Source organism: Humulus lupulus, chromosome 6 (genome assembly GCF_963169125.1).
Source record: "Humulus lupulus chromosome 6, drHumLupu1.1, whole genome shotgun sequence".
Lineage (NCBI taxonomy): Eukaryota > Viridiplantae > Streptophyta > Magnoliopsida > Rosales > Cannabaceae > Humulus > Humulus lupulus.
The window spans coordinates 175,334,367-175,355,623 of NC_084798.1; the positions used below are offsets into that span (position 1 = coordinate 175,334,367).

A 21,257-nucleotide genomic window follows, 5' to 3' on the forward strand; every position below is an offset into this window, starting at 1 on the left:
GAAAAATTTTATTTAATTTTTCCTCATATGAAAAAAATGTGGGCCACCACTAGAACATACTTGTAAGACTAATTGCAAAAGTGTCAAATATAATAATTCGTGGCATGTTAATAATTGGATAGTCCTATCATACATTTTATATGACATGTTACTCATTTATGCACATTTATTACCAAAATAAATAATTTTCGTTAACATAAAAATAAATCCTAATTAACAAAAAATAATTAGGCATTAATTAATTTTAAATAATTTATTAAATACAAGAATTTATTTTAAAAAATTCAATTATTTAAAAAATAAATCAGATTGTTTTTTAGTTTAGGAAAGGTTCCCCAAAATAAGGCAACAAAACAAAGTAACCATAAAATTTTGAAATTTAAATTTTACAAATATCCAAATTTTGAAATTCTGAAAGTTTAAATTAACGAAAATTCAAAACTTAATGGTAACAAAATTGTTAGATAATTTTTTTTATATATGTTGCTGCCAAGCAACAACTAGGCACACACATGCACAACACGCATAGTGTGTCCAAAAACCCAAAAAAAAAAAATATTTTTCTTTTAAAATAAATCCTAAGCATGTTTTTAATTATTTTTACAGGTTTTATACATTTAATAAAGAGATTATTTCTAAAATAACCAAATATTATAAAAAAATAACATCTCTACTGTTACAAGGAAAAAACAATATTTGTACGGCACAAAAGTTTTCTTTTCAAAAATACTACTTACTCTCTCCTTCGTAGGCGGGAAGATCTCCACCTTTTCAGGCGACCCACGACGCTGGCGAGCTTCAGCTTCCGTAAACAACCACCGCAAACCAGCAAAAACATCGACGAGTAGTTTTCTTCGGTATTCAGCCATGGCAGCAACCAGTGAGAGGAGATCTCCATGGATGACAGCAAGAGAAGATCAACGGAAGACCTCCATTAATGCAGACGAGAGAAGATTTACAGAAGAGCTATTTACGTGAACAGAAAAATCGCTGATCTAGAGTTGCCCAAACATTTTGAAACAAAATCATTTAAAAAAATATGAAGTTGTTTAGTGTGTGGTTAGTTTAATTTATTCGTCAAATTTTGTTGTTCTTTCTTTGATTCTTATATTTTAATGGTATTTCTCCCTATAATGTAGTTGATTTCTCTTTAACTTTGCAAATCTAGAAGGGAAAACACTGAATTGAAATAATATGGGCAGTATATTAAGAACAAGGAAATGTATTTTAAAATTTTAATATAACATATGTTATTGTTCAGTTGTTCGCTTGTTGTCCTCTGGTTGTTGTCACTTAAACTTATATAAAAGTGAAAATGACACTGTTAACATTTTAAAAAACTGTAATTTATGCTCATCTTAGATAATGAAATCAATACCAGCTTTGAAGATAGTGGAAAATTGATGTCAAAACACTGCAAAATACAAAGACCTCCCACAAAAGTTGCATCAACAACTACAAAGCAACACGAAAACAACAAAACTTCAACTACAAATATCATACTACCCGCTCTACCCTTTCAATTCTCTATCCTTTTGTCCTTTCTGATTGCTAGAAATTTCCAAGAACGTAATACACTTTACAGAACGTAACCAAGATGTTCCTCGCATATCTTTGACCAAGCCTAACTAGTGTGGATAGTTTTCTTAACACATAAGATATAGCTCTAGAAGAGAAGAAGAGAGGGTGGCAGCTGGAAGAGTGTAATATCTAGGATTTTCTATAACTGTGGATTTACCCACATCTGTACTAAAAATCCTAGCTATAACATTCTATTTATAGACACAAATTTGGACTTATTTTCTTTAACTAAATTAATTGAAAAATCAAATTTAAATAAGCACTATCATGGCCAGCCACACCATATGGGTTGGGCTCATGATGTGTGTCTTAAATTTAAAGCCCAATGAACTTAAATTCAAGACCATTTTATTTACAAATTTCATAATTAATTAAATCTTTATTCAAATTAACTATTTATAATACGAACCTTGATTTAATATTATTTATTAATATTAACATCAATTTGTCATTACTAATTAATGTGTCAAATAGTTTACAATAGCTCTCTTCTTTTCTCTAATTCATAATTCATATTAATATCACAAATTGATAGTCAATTTGATATTCTCAAATGATAATTAAATCAATTGTTTGAGACAATTAGACTTGATTTAATTAAAGACGACATGGTACCATGGATACATGAATACAAGCTACAATAAATTCTCGTGAGTTTATTTATAGAATAAAGAGCGAATTGCGGCTATCAATGTTTTCAAAATGTTGCACTTTTATGCCCAATTTTTTTTGTGGTAAATTTACTCAATGTCTTCAAAATATTGCACTTTTATACCCAAAGTTCTTTTTTGGTGGTAAATATACCCAATATCTTTTAAAATATTGCACTTTTATACCTATTTTTGTTTATTATTTTGAGAAATAATAAGTTTGTGAAAAAAATATAGGTTTTTAATTAATTTTAAAATTTTAAATTATATTCTATTTCTTATTGTTTCTCAAAATAACAATTTTAAATTAAAAAATAAATAATTATAATTAAAAATGTATAATTTTCCATCAATTTAAAATAAGTTTTTCTAAAGAAAGTAAGTGAAGGAAAAAATTAATTTTTAATTAGTTTGATTAATTTTAAAATCTAAAATAATTTTTATTATTATTATGAGAAAAAATAAGATAGTAAAAAATAATTAAAAATTAAAAATCTATATTTTTCTTTTACTTTCCTATTATTTCTCTAAATAAGTATAAAAATAAAATATTTTGAAAATATTGAGTATATTTACCACACAAAAAAAAGGTTTGGGTATAAAAGTGCAACTTTTTTAAATTATTGAGTATTTTAGCCGTAATTTACTCGATAAAAAATTATCTCACAACTTATTAATTCTTCGTGATTCTAGACTTGAAATTGAACTCTTGAATTAATAATAAAATATATTATATAAGAAATATGGCTTTAAAACACAACAAAAAATCCCTTGGAAAAAGTAAGGACTCTCTGCCACACTATGTGAAGAGCGCTAACGAAAGACATTTGTCCCAATGCTTTTCACATCAACGTTGCAAAAAAATCACTTTTGCCGACGTAAGAAAATAGTCGGCAAAATTCAGGACTTTTACTAGTGCGCTTCATGAAAAGCGCCGGCAAAAGTAACTTTTCTCGACGCTTTTCAAAAATGCGCTTGAAAAAGTCAGCTTTCTTGTTGTAAATGTAGTGGTGTTACTTTTGCCCCTATCAGTAGGGGCATTAATGTTTTTCAACTTATGGAAAAATTATAACTTAATTCTATTTTATATAACAGTGTACATTGTAGTTATACCAAGTATCCCACTAATTTTTAGGAAATTTCGAATAATTTACGATACTGAAATCAGGGTTCAAATAATTTCTTTTATACAGGTATAAAAAATTGGCACTTGTGCAACTAACAGTTTGAACCATGATTTCAGCACCATATGTTATTTGAAATTTTTCGAAAACTGGTGAGATATGCTTGCCATAACTACCATTTGCACAGTCATATAAATATTTGTAGGAATATTTCCAACAAAATCCCCTATTCTTTTTTAGTTGACGCACCAATAACCCCAATGAAAATTTTTGACGGCAATGCCCCCTACAGTTTCAGTTTTCTTACAGCTGTCCACTTTGGACCATTAAGTGTCAGTTAGGACCACGTGTCAACGTGCTATTGAGCCATGTGTTGCGTGTCCAAAATTTCATGAGGTGCATTATAACTAATATTTTCCCCAAAAATCATTTAAAATAAAATTAAATAAAAACTTATCAGTTAAATTTCTTGATTTGCTTAATTTTAACAAATTAGTTAAAAAAAATCTTAAACAAAACCAAACAAGAAATATAATTTTCTTTCTTTTCTTTTTATTTTTCTTCATTTTTTTTCCAATGAAGGGAAGCTTTAAAACCTAGTAACCAAGAGCCAAAATCTCATAGATGGCCTTTTGGTTTTCAGAAACCCAATGCTATTCGCAGATGGTTGTCGAATGTCATTCTTTATCAAAGGATGTGCGACGACTCAAAGGAAAGGGTGGGGTGATTGCATCGACACTGGACCTAGCTAGGTAGATCTAATTTCTCTTGGCAGAGGTCAGACAGAAGAACAGAGGTGCATCCAAAAGCTAGAGATGATATCCAAATACTCCAATGCAATTTGAAAAAACAAAAAATTTAAGAAACATTTATCAATTAATATACTAATCAATCACAAAACAAAACAAAAATTAAAGATTACAAACAAGACCCAAAGGTTCGAGATGATATCAATGAATTGGGCAAAGCCTTGGATGCTCCAATACAATTTGACAACAAAAAAAATCAATAAAAAGTTTAACAAACCCATTACAATAACATACAAAATACACACAAATAATCATAAAAAAAACTAAATTTAAAAGAAATAAATAGATTGTTAGGGTATAAAGGAACTAACCTTAACAATGAAGGGCCAAAAATGGCGTCGGAACTCCTTGGGCGACGCTGGGAGGCAGAGAACCACTGAGAAACTCTCTGTCTGTGTTGAGGCACAAATGAGTAGAAATGAGGAAGAAAGGCTACCTCGGGGGTTATATCGCTGTGACCTATAGCAACATGTCGTCGCTATAGGTAATAAAACAGTCGCCGCGGAAGTTGAACACACTGTTTCACTCAAACGGTGAGACTCTATAGCAACGACATGTCGTCGTTATAGAAAAGGAAATAGTACACGAATCATTTCGTTTACTACACTATAGCCAGTGAAGTTTTGACTAAAATTTTTGGCGGTCCACTTTCCCTCCATTTTTTTTGCGACCCTATAACGACAACGTGTCGTAGCTATAGACTAAAATTTTAACTGCTCACTCGATTGAATGGGTCTCTATAGCGACGACTAGGGTGTGAAAATTGACAACCAACTTTTGGCGGTCAAGTTCCCTCCGTACCCTATAACGATGGCATGTAGTTGCTCAAAACAAGATATTTCCCTCTCTTTTTTTCTACGAGGACTCTACTAGTCGTCACTGTAGAGTCAATTCCCACCTCTTGTTACAACTAAATCCATGGTACCATACAGGGACGACATGTATGTTATTGTATGTTATTGTAGCATACCAGGTATTTGGAGGGCCTAGTTGTGTGTTGTTGACGACCCTACAACGATAACATGTCGTCGTTATAGCTTATTTCTTTTAGTAAATTAAAAAAAAATGATTTTTCGTGGATTTCAACTACATATACTGACGACTTTAGCGTCGTCGCAATAGATGTCATCATTGTAGAGTCATTTTCTTGTAATGGGTGGGGTGAAGACGGAAGGAGGCTAGCTCGTTAGATCTAATCTACTCTAGCCGTCAAGCTCTAACTCTAGTGCCATCGACTTCGGCGAGACTCCAGTCACCAAGCTCGACTCTAGTGCCATTCTGGTTTGCTAATTCTTCTCAGGTTTACGTGTTTAAATTAATTAATTTTTTATTACATGGTATTGAAAGAATTGATTTTGTGGAATGGGTTTGAGAAATGTATTTTATAGTGATGGTTTTGCAAGAATCAATAGTTTTGATAGTGATATGAGTTTGGATTTGTGGGTTTTGATATCTCTGAGGGCATATTTTTTAGAGGAAGTCGTGGATAATCGATCAAGTCAAGCAACCATTGATTTCTATTTCAAACTTTTTGTTACGTTGCATATGTTGTGGGGGTTATTTGATTGTGGGTTTGTTGAATTGTTTGTTCATTGTTGATTTTGCTTCTGATTTTTTGTTCATTGTTCATTGATTTATAGTCTTAATTTTGGAAAAATATGTGCAATAGGAAATGATATGAAATGTTTATTTGTGATTAAGTTTGAGATATAAAATTGCTCATCTGGAATTGTTTTTCTTTTCCCTGAGTTATTGTTCTTGCATTTGTTAATATGTTATTTCTAATTTATATTATTAATTTTTGTGGTAAAATTAGAAAACGAAATTCATGTCATTAAGCTCATGTTGGCAACCGCGTGGACAAATGAATCAATGCTACATGGACTCTTGTCTGTCCTCACTGGCACTTAACGTTCAAAAGCTGACAGCTGCATGAAAAATGTAATAGTTGGCAAAAAAATTATTGGGTTATTGGTTGGTCAACTAAAAAAAATGAGGAGTTTTGCCATAAATATCCCAATTTTTTAGGTTATACTCTTTTGTAAGTGCCACGAGAAATTACATAATTTGGCTACACTGTCAGAAATTTCCTAACTCGTGCAAGGATTTAGCCATACCAAGAATGGTATTGTCCTATCTAGCTCAACTACCACCCTTCCACCACAAATGCTAGAACCTTAAAAAAAAAAATGGTTGGACTCTCATTTGTATTCAGGAGCATTCTCTCCTTGTAAAGTGGTCGTACGTCGTTTGTGGCCGTACCATTATAATCCTTCTTTTCTCTATTATTGCGACATTTGTTGCTCTTCATTTTGTATTGGTAAAATACACAAAAGGTTCTCAATTAGTTGTCTAAAAATGGAGTCAGCAAATAAGTTAAAAATATATTATAAAAAATGTAAATATTAGATTTTTGGAGTTGTTATTCTTTCTTGTAATTTTTTCGTAATGTTTTAGTGAAAATGAGATTGTGAAACTATAATGTTATATTAGTTGTATATGTTTTTCTTTTATTGAATCGATTTTTAGCGAATATGTGATATTTTAATATTGTATGATATATATTAGACTGTGTAGGAATATATTTGTCTTTGTACAAGACTCTAGCATCCACAACTACTAACGATATTTGTAATAGCTAGTACCCCTAAATCCTGTAGTGTTAGATATTTTGGTCCCAAATATCTTCTATATAATCTTAAAAGAAATCATTTAAAAATTACGAAGTTTGTGAATAAAAAAAAATATTATAAGGAATTAATTACTATTATTTATATAACTTAAGCACTTTATAGTAAAAAAAAAATTTCTTAGAAACTAAATTGTCAAATAGTGAAAAAACCCAAACAATTAACTAAGTCAAATAAGTGATATTAAGATGTGATATATTGTTATTGGTTGAATTTAATATCGGATTCTATATATTTGACTTTAATAAATTTATAGAGTGTTGCTAATCAAACTATAAAGTACCACCTTATATGATGTTAGACACCTTAATTAATTGCCAAATAACAACCCTCTAAAAATATAGAAGAAGTACGTGTGTACATAGATTCAAATAATTGAAAGCGTCTATACTGGCGTTTTCAAGTGGTCGATTTAGTAATACAGATCATCTACGTATCTTAAATAACTTACTAAAAAGATCATATCAAGTAGTCCAACATAATTATATTGACCCGCGTAACTCGTTTAAGACTTTGAAAAGTATATAACGTGAATCCTAGCTCTACTACATATATATATATATATTTGCCCCTTAAGCAAATATCGATCAGAAACTCACAAAGATATATATATATATATATATATATATATTTACAGACTATATAGCAATTCCAACAAACCTCTGAAATACGTTCAACTCAAAGAGTTAAACTATTTACGTAAATTTTATATATTGAGCCTGGAATTATAAGGTGTAAATATATTTATAGGAAAAATGGGTAGCAAGATGGGGTTGATTGTGTGCAGCTTGATAATTATGGTGACATTGCTAAAGGGTGCCACTGCAAAACAATATGTGGCTGGAGATAGCTTCGGTTGGACAATACCTCCTAACACTTCTTTTTACTCAGATTGGGCTAACTCCAAGACTTTTCAGATTGGCGACGATATTTGTAAGTCTTTTTTTTTTCTTTTCAGCTTGATGATTATTAGTGAATTCTGTAGTCATGGCGCATTACGTACGATGATGATATATATATATATATATCAACACAATTGTTTTGCTTTTAATCATAAATATTATATATAATATGAGTATAAAAATAAGAATAGTATATATATATATATAAATATTATATACCTACACAATTCTAGAATTGTTTCCAACTCATTTAATGGGACTTACTGTATATATATATACAGTGTTCAAGTGGAACGGAACATGGACACACAACGTGGCGAAAGTGTCTAGCCGAGTCGAATACGAAAGCTGCGCCAAACCAGGACTCGTTTTCCTTAGTGGCATCAGTCACGTACTAACTAACAATGGTTCTTACTTCTTCGTCTGCACCGTTGATAACCACTGCGATCTGGGGATGAAGATGATCGTCACCGTTGGATCTCCGACGAACGTTTCTGCTATCAATGATCTCAGTAGCGCCTCGTCTTCGAGCTTTGGTTCCTTGGTGGCTACCTTATTATCCACCATTATCGTTTCTTTATTCACTTATGTCTAAGTCGCCACTGTCGTCTTACGTACTTATATACAGCATAGTGTCATATTCTTTGTGATTATCTCTAATAAGAGCTAGTGGTGTGGTTATGGACAGCTCAACATAGAATTAAATTTATTGAATAAAAATGTTTATATCTATATATATACACTAGGTGAAATCAACTTGAAAGTTTGCTTAGTTTTATTTTAAAATTTATTAATTATTTTTTAATAGTTATATAAATTATAAATAAATAAATAAGCTCTATTATTTAAAAGAATAACATAAACATATTAAAAAGAGAATTGGTAAGAGTTCATTGGTGCCCAACACCACAAAGGGGTGTCATAACGCTATTAGTGCAATTCAATATCGGGTCTCACATATTTGAATTTAATAAGTATTATGGGTTATCACTACCCAACCATAAAATGTCATCTCATGTAGTGTTGGACACCTTAAAGTATCAAATAACAACACTATATTGTTTATATATAATTTTAAAAATTAAAATAATATGATAACATTTTAAATCAAAAAGTGTCCTACTTACCTTGATTCAATGTATAAAACATTTAATATTCTTCAAATCACATCTCACTTATTAGAGAATAAACTTATTTATTTTTTATAGAAGATTGGTGTAATCTTACATTCTTATATAATTACACATTCACACTTTGTAGACACGTCACATTTATATAATGTATTTATAATGATTGTTATTATTTAATATAAGTATATATATTTATATAATTAGATTAAGTAATTATAAAAAAAAGTAAAGTGGTTTTAAATAAAAAATATAAACGATAAAAAAATTAGGATTATCACTACAATAAAAAGGTCTTACCGGGGCGATAGGTGTCGCTACTGAAGACCTTGTTTTGTCGCTGTTGATATGTGTTAAAGGCAACATGTCGCAGCTATCACGTTGCCACTAGTAGTCATTTATTAGCAACTACAAATAAAGCCACCCCTAATAGTCTACTTTTAGCTAGTGGCAACTTTGTCACTGCTGATATTTAGTGAGTTGCCATAGCTATTCTCAATTTTGCAGTTTTTTTAAACTAGTATTATTATTAGATAAAAAAACTTAATAATAAAATTTTGATTAGAAAAAACAAATTTATAATTAAAATATTACATCAAAAATTTATTATAATTCATTATCATAACAAAACTAATATATTTTATTTCTTAAAGTGCAATTTTATTATTTTACTAGTAATTACTTTATTTGTTAAATTTTAATTTTATTAAGGGAAAATACCATTTTGGACCTCGTGCTTTGCAAAAGTTACCGATTGGACTCTTTGTTTTGTTAAATGGCAATTCGTGCCCTGTGTTCTCCAAAATGAAACAAAATAGTACCTTATACCAATTTTGGTCAAAAAAATTACAAATATAATATTTCATTATCAGCTCATCGACTACTTTCATTGCTTCTCTGAACTCATCGCATCACTAGCGACCGGAGAATTAATCTTATAATTGATTTTTTTTTTTACCAAAATTAGATATAATGTACTCTTTTGTTCCATTTTGTAAAATGCAGGGTTATTTAACAAAATAAAGAGGTCGGTCGGTAACTTTTGCAATACAGGGTTCAAAATGGTATTTACCTTTTTCTTAATAATTATTTTTATCTACAATGTGTTAATTTTCCTAAATCTAATGAAATTTCACTAGCCTAAGGACTATATTTTAACCTACCCAAAAATTTAAACCTTGTTAATAAGATAGAAAAATCCCACAACATCCAAAATTGAGCAAAAAATAATATTTATAATTAATTAAAAATTAATCAAATGATACTTAATATTTTTCTTTCTTAAGAATCATAATTCAAAGTTCAATTACATTTTATTTTACTACGTATTCAAAATTAACATTAACAAATAAAAATATAATTTTATTTTTTAATAATCCAAATCAAATTTGTATAACTAAATAAATAAAATTTTATTTCTTTAGTTATACAAATCTGATTTTTTTAAAAGAAAAAATATGTTGATTTTTCTTCAATAATATATCAATTTATATATATATAACATAGATTATTTTAAAGACTAGATTCTAATGTCCAATCTCGTAACCAATTGATTAAACAAACGTAATGAAAAATAAATAAATAAATAAATAACATACCTGAAGACAGAAAGGGGAGAGCCAAGAGAAATGATGAGTTAATGATTGTTCCAAACTTTCACACAAAAGAAAAAAAATATTAGTGTCTAAATTAAGTAGTTTTTTTAATTATAATATTCATTTTATAATGAGTGTTAATTTTTTTTTAATTTTACTACTCGGCATGATAACAGATGTATTCAAATATATCCCAAAATTTTAAACTGTGCAAATGGCGCTAAGAAAATCTTAGAACACTCATAATATAAAAAATTGTATTAAAAATTAATCAAAATAACACTAAATTATTCATTAAATCCTATTATGAACCAAGTTCAAACAAGATGAATTAGTTTCAATTAATTATATATACAATCACATATTGGTTTTTATTATTTACCTATTCATAATATTAACCAAAATCAATCACTAATTTTTTAACGAACAAACTCCACTAATAAAATTCAACTTCGCATAATAACCATTTGGTACCCTGTGTTTTATCGAAATACAAACTTGATACCTTATGTTTTCAGTAATGTTCATTTTGTACTATGTAATTTGAAATAAACTATCTATATTTATTTATTCACACTTAAATAAAATAATTGATTAAAATCAATTTATTCTATTTATACACAATTTCGAAAATTGCACAAATGCAATAATAGATTGTGCAACCTCAATTATCACATAATTGCACATTTATCCTGAAAAATAAATATTTTTTGAAATAGCTCATTCACAGTTTAACTCTTCTATCAACTCTTACCTTGATTAGTGTTGATAGAGCCGCCCCGGGGACCTATGGACCAATAATTCCAAGCTCTAATAAATAAAATATTATTAACCAAAACACCTTGATTCAATAATCATATTTATTAATTTCAAATATGAGACTGAACTCTTGAGAATTAAGGACATATATTTACTAAGTACTTTATTGTAACCATAAAGTGTCCATTGATATAATCATTACATACAAATTAATCATCTGTTGATGATTCATAATTAGGTGGGAATAAAATTACCGTTTTACCCTTTTTAAGTATGCATTGATTCCTAGTGTACCATTGATTTTACTAGTGAAGGTTAACTCATAATCTGATTATGAATTTGATCTCAATAACCTTTTCAGTTCCAAAAGCCAACCCAATAGGGAATCATCGTTCAATTTATAAGAATGTATAGATTCCATATCTCTTAAGCTATGTCCCAAGCCATATACATCATTGAGTCCCCAAAACAATAGTTCTTAGCTTGATCATTCTGACAAACTATTACGCATTAATCAAAGGATCAAGTGACATATATAGAAGTTCACAGTAACTTCAGGATTAAGATCAGTTTGTATATGATCATCAGTTGATGTGTTTTATAACACTACGAAACAATATTTAAACAAGTATTATTAAATCACATTTGGTATAGTTCTACATACTCTCATCATGTAAAGTACCTCCACTAAAGTGTCCTACTACACTAGTAACCCAGATCTAGGTCACATGTATTCATAATACTAGTGGATCGTACTAGCAGTAATTAATCTAAAGATTCCATAACTTTATTATAATGCAAACTATTTAAGTTCATTATCTCAACCTCGATCCTCTTATACCAATAAGGTGTTCCTATTATAAGTTAGTTAGACAAACTAACGAATTAATAAACCCAGCAATTTCTCACACAGATCTGCACGACTTACACTCCAAATTGTGTGACTTACGATCATAAATGATAGATTCCTTAATCAATTAACTCGAAGGTTAATCTAAAAACTTATAACAGTAGTTGCCTTCAGATATGATCCATATTGTATACTATCTCTACTTCAGAAATCTCTGAAGGATGGATTTAGAAGAACATTTTTGATAATAAACACTCTGATATTTTATTACTTCATAATTCTTTGCCTTACACCAAGAGAGATGATGGCCTTATATAGCCATGTACTCAAACATATAAACTTAACCCACCCTAGTCAAAATAAACCATAGTTGGGACAGGATAAGGGATAAGATTCCCCTAGACAAGATAAGGGATAAGATTCCCTGACAAAAGCATAAAGGCTAAACGAAAAAAGCATAAAGATAAGGGATAAGATTCCATGACCAAAGGCTAAGAGACATAATATTTAGTTAAAGATTGTTTCATGGCTGGCCTCATAGTCAGAGTCATATGTTGGGTCTTCATGAAGTGGGCTCCATCCTGTCGGTTCTTCTTCATCCTGATCACTCCCAGCTGGAGGGCAGGCGTCGTAGTCTGTATACCCCATGTTCCATTCTTTTCCTGTTTACTAGAAGAGATGAGGATCTTGCATATCTGCAGTGTCAGCATATGGGTCTTGAGAATCTTCAAAGTAATTATTTTTTCGCAAAATTACCCCTTCAGTGTCGGTCAATTTGTATAGTGACAGATATTTTTGCTCTAAAGTTTCTTCAAGTTTGGTGGCCTCATTTGTTTCATTTTTTGAAATATGGAAGGCTTCAAGGGCCCTGGTTATTTTGCGAGTATAGTCAAAAGGGGACGTCTCCCAAGGAGCGTCTTCTTCTGGATTGGGCCATAATTCAGGAGGTATAGTATGATTCTTCTCAAACAGACTTTTTTGTATTTCCATGTATCCTTGGCCCCCAAGACCACATAATGGCTCTTCTTTTGACCCGTAGACTTCGAATGTCAGATTGATAACTATATTATGTTCTTCATCAAACTTGGCATTAAGACTAAGAAAGAGAACAATATAATAGTTCATTAGGCTGGCAACATTTGGACCTGGTGGGTAGATAAAAGTGGGCCTGTTATTTTGGACATTTTTCAATTCAGTCGATAGGACCTTTTTCCATTTTTCCAATGGAGCGAACTAGGAGAGAATGTCCATTTGGACTTGGTAAGCTGGTTTGAACCTTTCTTGGTCTAAAAATGATTTTATGGATGTGTGTAAGGCCATAGTTTGTACCTCGACAGCTATGGTAAAAACACTGGCCAAATACCAGAAAAGGTGAGCTACTGGTTTTGGTGTGAAGATAGCATCTTGAAGAGGTAGGATTTGGGCAAATGGATACTTTGGATGGATTCTAAAGTCATTTTGTATAGAAGGTCCAAGTTGTGACCATGGTGGAGTTTTCTTTATAAGCATGTCACTGAGTGGTCTTGTCATTTCCGAAAGTCGCGGGACAAAATCCCGTAAATAGTTCACAATTCCTAGGAACTGTTGGATTTGGAACTTTGTGAAGTCCTTTTCAGGAAATATTGGCCTTTAATAAGCTTCATCCCTAGAAAGTCAATTTGGGCTTGTCCAATGATCATCTTCTTTTCGGATAACATGACCCCATGGGCTTCCGTGAGAGAGATGAACTGGGCTAGCAGATTGTGATGGGCTTGTTCATCTTGTGAGAAGAGCAATATATCATAAATGTAGATCAAGGCCTTATCTAGAATGAGGTCGTAGATTTTAGTCATGGCTTTCTAGAACAGTGATGTGGCTATTTTGAGACCAAAGGGAAGGACAGTCCACTGATAGTGGTATTTGGAATGCAGAAGGTCGTTTTGGGCCTGTCTTCCTATTTGATACCCAATTGCCAAAATCTTGCATTTAGGTCGAATTTCGAAAATATTTGAACCTTTGACACACTTGTGAATAGGGAATTTTTTTTAGGAGGGGGAATTTATCATCTGCCGAAAATTCATTCAAGGGCTTTTAATTATTGACCAACCATTGTTTTCCCCAAGCCTGCTCTGATCTCTTATTGACATAGAAAGCATGGCATGCCCATGAAGAGGTGGTTGTATCGATCAATCCTTGTTGTTGTAGTTCTTTGCATTCCTCGGTTGCCATTTTCTGATGTTCTGGGTTTATACCTGGGTGACTTGCCTTGGTAGGCTTAATGTCTTCATTGAGCTTGAATGGTAAACTGATGAAGAACTGATGATTTTTCCATAGAGGGAGTTCACATTTTTGGAGGAACTCAACATGTCTTGTGGCACAGGAGTTTTCTACAAACCATTGTCTGACCTTGGAGAATGGATCAAGAGGCATGAGAAAGTAGTTTGGTATGGATTCCCATGGAGAAAAATGTTGTTTGTAGCCAAGGCCACCAGGAAGGATTCGTAAACCCTTTTTCTTGGTGTAGACATCAAAACCAATAATTAGATCATTCCCTGGTAATTTTGAGCCAATTACTCTATGAATGATAGAGCATCCTAGGAAGAACTATAATTTAATTGGTTTACTGATGAGCTCTGTACAGAAAATGCTTCCATTTGTAGGGTGGAAGAATTTTTTTTCTTTCCTCCAATTTCTGGAGGGAGAACATTGGGGTTCATCATGGTGTATGATGCTCTTGTATCAAAGAAGGCTGCTACTTTGACTGGCCGAGCATATTTTGTAGAGAGGATCTGTGTGGAAATGATTGGTGATGGCTGTATAGTGTTGATAGCTACCATGTGGTAGAATTTATCTGAAGCCTTCTGTTGTTCGAATGCATAGAGGGACTCTGGATTTATCTCGTCATCAGTATAGAATATGGATTCTAGGTCATTTTCTTCGAGAGATGTGCCAGTTGTTTGTTGAATGTGGGAGATTAGTTCGACAGTTTTCCCTTTGGGACATTGCTTGGCATAATGTCCTTTGTCGCCACAGATGCAACATTTGTTGGACTTCTTCATGAAAGAGCGCTTCCTTCTTAGAAACTTGAATGAGCGACGTCCTTTTTCCTTTGAGGATTTAAAGGTATTAAAGGTTTTAAACCTTTTATTGTATTTCCTTTTTTTTGGAAGACAAGAACATGCTGATTCTGATGGGCATTTGATTTGCAGGTCCTTTTGGTTGCAAACCTTTCCGAGCTTCTTGGATTGTTTCATGAATTATTGGATAAATTTGTGCTGAGAGCAAATCTTTTCCAATGCCTTTAGGAGTAGCAGATAGATTTCTCCAATCGTAGCATGAGCTAGGGTTCTTCATGTTCCTGATAGAAGTCCGAAGGTTTCATCTCCTAATGGTTCTGGTATGGAAGATAGGAAAACCTGTTTTAGATTTGGATCATCAATTCCACCTATTTGGTAGAACCATTGAGTCATCTTTTTGTCAGGCTTCTCCAAATGTCTCTTATCCATTGAACAACATTTTAGTTTAAAGAATTATGCGCATAGTCTTTCAGTGACTCGAGCATCCTGTTAGCAAAATTCAACGTACAGATAGGTCAGGGTGTTGGTGACAGATGGAATTTGTAAAAACGTCATCTGTCTGTAATCACAGAGACTTGTCCACCAGTCTTGTAGGGTGCCTATAAAATGGGAGACAAAGTTGAGGAGAACTGTTCCAATCTGTGCTTCTGGTCTTTGTGATTCTAGGCTGAGCTAAGCCTGAAACTCTTGGAACCTTTTGCGCCATTTTGATGGAGGGAGGTCGTATAAAGTAAAAGTTTGGAAGTTTGAACTTTTACTCTTTCATTTTTGGGGAACATGTGGTGTTGTTGATTCATTTCCACTTTCGTCTTCACTTGTGATAATTGGTTCGGTCTGTGTGTTTGATTCAGCAGGTTGAACCATCAAATGTGGAACTGTTCCATCGCCATTGTTGGATAATTTTTCACTGGATATACTTTCGGGATCACTAGGTATAGTATCATTAGAAGTTGAACTCATTTCTTCAGACCAATCATCTGAAGAATCTTCTGAACTAGCCGAAGAGCTTTTATCATCTAAGTCCATTTCTTTTTCTGCGATGTGGAGAGTGCTTGTATGTCGAATCATTTGTGACAGAGGATTTGTGGCTGGATGAGCCATAAGTTTCTTGAGTTCGTCTGTCGGTTGGTTTGGTGATTCTTTGTTCTTCCCCTTTTTTGTCTTCTGTTGTTGGTTTTCATCAAGAATGTGTCTCATTCTTACAACAGAGTCCTCTTGCATATATCCAATAATAGGAAAAGGCTGGGAGGTCTTTTGTATTGTAGTAAACTTCCAAGGGACCGGCGTCGCAGTTATCCCGAACAGGGACGAGGTTCCGAAATAGCTAGTTGAAGGAACCTTTGTCGGTTCTTGTTGGCAGAAAGGATTCATATTGAGTTTTAAGGCTCTTCATCTCGACTTCTTTTGCCAGGAATACTGGCATTGGGACTGAGTTTGTTTTGATGATGGCTAGAAGCTCTTCATGAGTCTGTTGGATCTTTGTAGTGAGTTTATCGATGACAGTAGTCTGAGATTGTTTTACTGCTGTCTCTATTCTGGTATTTTGTAACTCGACTTGCTTTAAGAACTTGTTTTGGGCAATCATATTTTCTGATTTTCAGTTGAGAACTTCTTCGACCGGAGATACTTTTTTGAGAGAACCATCCGCGTTCCTGGTTGTGGGGTTTTGAACCTTTGGTTGGTGAGAGATCGTACCTTGGTCATCATAAATACTTGTGGAGTTGGTTGGAACTGATTTTGAGCAGGAAAAGCTTCTCCATGATGTTGCATCCAGTTTGCTGCTTTTTTGTAGCATGGAAAAATGTTCTCTTGCGGAGCCGAAAATGGAGGCCACATAGATGAACTTGGGAATTTTCTTATATTTACTTAATATTATTAGTAATAATATAGTATATAAGCTACATATATACAATAATTCAATTAATTCATTTATTTCATTAAAACCATTGTCAACTACAATTTCTTTAAGAGCACAATTCTCAACAATCTCCCACTTGCCCTACAATTTCCAGGAAATGCCTCATTTACTTTAAGGCATCCTTTTTGTCTTTATTCCTGGACTTGTATAGATGGCCTTACCCCTGGGACCACAATGTACCAGGAGCCATTAGAGCTCCACAATAAATAGATCTTCACTCCTTCAGCAAAAAGGTTGGAAAATTGACTGTATACTAAGGCTATTGAGTAATATACTAGCAACTCTTCTCCATTTTTGTTCAAAACTTTTCTTCTTCAAGTTTTCTCTAAGTTCATCACTTTCTTAGATATATCTTTGAGTTTTCAGACTTTATATCATTGACGTGTTCTCACCGTCAACCGTTTGGCGCTGTCTGTGGGAAGAACAACTAAAAAATAGTAGTTCCTCCATTAATTTCAGTAAGAAAACATGCCAAGGCATTCAAAATTCCTACAAGACCACCAAGAAGTGGAGTTTCACCTAGACGAAACCCAGCTATGGGCTTCCATGAGGGATCCTCCCCTGCCGACGAATGGAGGTGCGATGAATCTGCTCAAAGACAATGGCGAAGAGGAAGATGTATCAACCCCTGCCATTCATCCTACACCAGACCCTGTAGCACATGCCACTGCTCCAACGAAGGGTTGCACAACTCACCTTCCGCCACGGCCACCGTTGGCCCTAAGCCCATACCATCAGGACTCAAGTCCCTCCAAACAGAGACATGGTAAATTCCCACGAGTACACTCTGGGAGTTCAAGTTTCCAAACTCATTTCTATGAAGATGAAATACATGACCTGCACTTGAAAAACCTAAGGTTGCAGGCCACCGTGGAGAACATTCAAGAGGTACTCAACGACCTGTTACACAAAAACTCTAATGCTCCCCTCTCTAAGCATAAAGAGAGGGAACATGTACAAGGAGAAACCACCATACCCGTGGATGGTGGGAAAACACAACTTTCGACTAGTCATACACCTCGCCCAAAATGCAGGGAAGATTTTATACCAACGACGCAACTTGGTGCGAACCCCACCTACAAAATATGTGAACCCAAGACCACCTCCAAAAAAGCTTCACCCGACTTGAGGGATAAACTTAACACAAGAAGTTCCAAGGTAAAAACCACACCCCATGCAGCTCTCCTGATGGACACGACCGAAGCAAGGGTTCACCCTAAGAAACCACGAGATTCCTTAAGCAAAAAGATAAGGGAATTAGACACCAAAATGCAAAGCCTTCAAAGTAATATTATCACTGCCCCTGGGGGCATAGAGACGACGAAGAGTTCAACCATGATTCGCCCTTCACAAGGGAGATCCAGGTTGAACAACTTCCCACCAACTTCAACAAGCCTCGCATGACTCCGTACGAGGTTACTACAGACCCAAAGTATCACTTAGAAGCCTTCGACGACATGATGAAGTTAAGGGGGTCAACAGCAAGGCAAAGTGACATTGCTTCGTCATTACACTTAAAGGAGTTGTGTAACGACCCAAAATTACTAATATGGCATAAGGGCCTTGATTAGTGTGCTGGGAGGGCATAATTGGTTTATGTTCGAATTTTTTTATTTAATGCATGATTATATGATAAGCATGCAAGTATAATTATATGAATGTAAATGTGGTTAAATGTTATATCTGTAAGAACCCCATTATTATGTGGGTAGATCTGCATCGTGCGACTTGAGGCGATCCTAGGGAGCTAGATAGCGAGAAAGTCACAACGGGGCTTAATATTTGACTTTGGACAAGTCAGGGGTATTTCAGGTATCGGGTGGTTATTTAGACTATCGGGTTATGGAAATAAATAATTGGAGATATATTTGAGATTAGGAAGTCTAGGTGGGAACATTGGGGAATTTTACCATTTTTCCCTCGGGACGTTTCCGGTACCCCGAGCTTTGGGATTAACTTAATTGCTTAAGGATAGACTTAAGAGGCTTTAGAAAAAAGTAGAATAAATTAGACCGACTCTTTCATCTTCCTCTCTTTCTCTCTCAAACGAAAAACACAGAACCTAGAAATGGTGGCTGGAATTCTGACGATTGAGGTTGGGATTTAGAGGATAAGCTTAAGGATTAATTAGGGATTCAATCAAGGACTAAGGTAAGGTTTGAATTCCACTCTCTGTTGTTGGAATTTTGTGATTTTGGTTGTGTTCTAAGTGGTTTTTGGGTTTTGGATTTGAAGATTAAACTGAAGCTAGAACCTTGGTGGTTAGCCCAGAAATCTCTTGGAGGATTGATTCTGCAGTTAAGGTAAGCTCGAATTTATGGTTTAATGGCTGAATTTTGGTATTTCCATGGCTGGTTTTTGAGTTCTTTAGTTGCTGGGTTTCAGAAATCAAAGTGGAGTTTTAATGAGATTTTAAGCTGGATTTCTTTTGGATTATGCTATTAGGATCATGCTATTAGGATCATGCTAAAAGTCTTGTGATTAATGGGTTTTGGTACTAGGGTGCTTTGGGGTGGTTTTGAATAAGGTTAGAGTGTTAGAAATTGAGGTTTTTCTGGGCACAAAGCGTTGGCCCGCGACTCTGTTCTAGAGCGCTGCGGCTCTCCGAAGCAAAGGAGCCAGGGAGGCTCGGCAGAAGGGGAGCGCCGCAGTGCACGTTTGTCTTCAGAGAGGCTTAGCCTCTATTCCAGGGGTGGGCTGCGGCTAGGTTTCTGAGGCCGTAGCCCTTAGGTGCATTTTTTATCTTTTGGGGATTTTAAGTGCGAGAACCTAACATAGGGTCCTCGAGATCGATTCCACCACCGTGTTGGTTGGAATTCGATGTCCCGGAAGCTAGAATTGTACCCGAAAACCTTTATTTGAATATTAATGGAATCCATTACCGTGGTTGTGACTAGGTGCTAAGCTAGGGCTTGGGAAGCAGATCGTGCTCGAGAGACGTCGCTTGTTGTCGGCAAACCTGGAAATTAAAGGTAAGAAAACTGCACCCGGTTGTGTATTTGTAATGGAACTAAGGGTTCCATAATATGTATGCTTTGAAAGAATGGTATTATGCCATGTAAAAAGTAAACCAACGGCCTAAGAGTGCACAGGGCACGACTCGGCCACTGGTAGCCGAGGACAGCTTATTATGCCTTGAGCTCGGTTTAAGCAGGCCGGAGTGAGTGGGGTAAATAGAGGGTGTGGCCTAAGTTGTCACCCTTGTTAATCATGTAACTTGATTATTATAAATGCTTGGTTGCAGCTTTGATTCTGAATACATGCTATGTGATTAATATGAGTGCTAAGTGTTTGATCTTGCTTAAGGGATTATTCATTTGTTATTGTTGTTTATGATGCATATTATGTTTTCTTGTTGGGCCTAGGCTCACGGGTACTGGGTGGTGCAGGTAAAGGCAAGGGCAATCTTGATCAGCCCTGACTTGGAGAGCTCTGTGAGCTGAATGTACATGACCAGCTGCTTAGCCGCCACGGTTGAGGGGAAAGCAGGAGCAGGGGAACTAGAAATGTCTGTTTTGCCTTAGAATGGCTAATGGTTGTTAAAACCTTGGAAATTTTGTAAACTGACTTTCGATCGCTGTTCCTTTTTGGGATCCCATGTATAAAAATGTTTTGTTATATGAAATGTACACTTTTGAGACCAAAATCCTTTTAACATTAGTTCATTAGTGGTTTTAGTATCACGTTTTAACTAAATGACTTGATTTGTAAGTCCTGCATCTTTATAAACACACAGTGTAGCGTTCTTGGCTATCCCGGGCGTTACAACTTGGTATCAGAGTGTCCTAGGTATAAGGGTTCCTGAAGACCGGCTGGACATGTACATTCGCTGCTAGAGACAAGCTCAATTCAGGGTTTGGTAATGTCTATATGTGCATATATGCTTGTATGTCTGGAATGAATTACACATGTTATTATTATTGGATCAATAGGAAGCATGAGATACTGATAGGGCCTGGCCCTTGACTGCTGTATGAAAATATTAAAGCATACTTATTAGCATCGCGGTGCATGTAAATGAATATTTGAATGATTAACTATATAATGTGCATGGATGAATGCTTTTATCTTAGTTGTCATGTGGTAATGTTGGGGCATGCTTATTAGCAGACAGTGTATGTGGATCAATGCCTATATTCTGATTGATTGTGATTGGTTATGTTCCTTTGATGGATTTTGGAGAAGTTTTTGCCTTG

General features: G+C 34.1%; 1 protein-coding gene across 1 annotated transcript; it reads left to right on the forward strand.

Moving 5' to 3' along the window:
- The first annotated feature begins 7,441 nt into the window (after positions 1-7,441).
- Positions 7,442-8,528, forward strand: LOC133784325 (stellacyanin-like). The gene is made up of 2 exons (XM_062223716.1): positions 7,442-7,787; positions 8,038-8,528. The coding sequence occupies exons 1-2, from the start codon at positions 7,610-7,612 to the stop codon at positions 8,349-8,351; spliced, it is 492 nt and encodes a 163-aa protein (XP_062079700.1). The 5' UTR covers positions 7,442-7,609; the 3' UTR covers positions 8,352-8,528.
- Positions 8,529-21,257: the final 12,729 nt, after the last annotated feature.

Bases quoted from the DNA above. Each gene is read 5' to 3' on its own strand.
- LOC133784325 (XM_062223716.1), top strand. From the start codon at position 7,610: ATGGGTAGCAAGATGGGGTTGATTGTGTGCAGCTTGATAATTATGGTG. The intron at 7,788-8,037 runs GTAAGTCTTTTT...ATATATATACAG, and splicing joins TCAGATTGGCGACGATATTT to TGTTCAAGTGGAACGGAACA.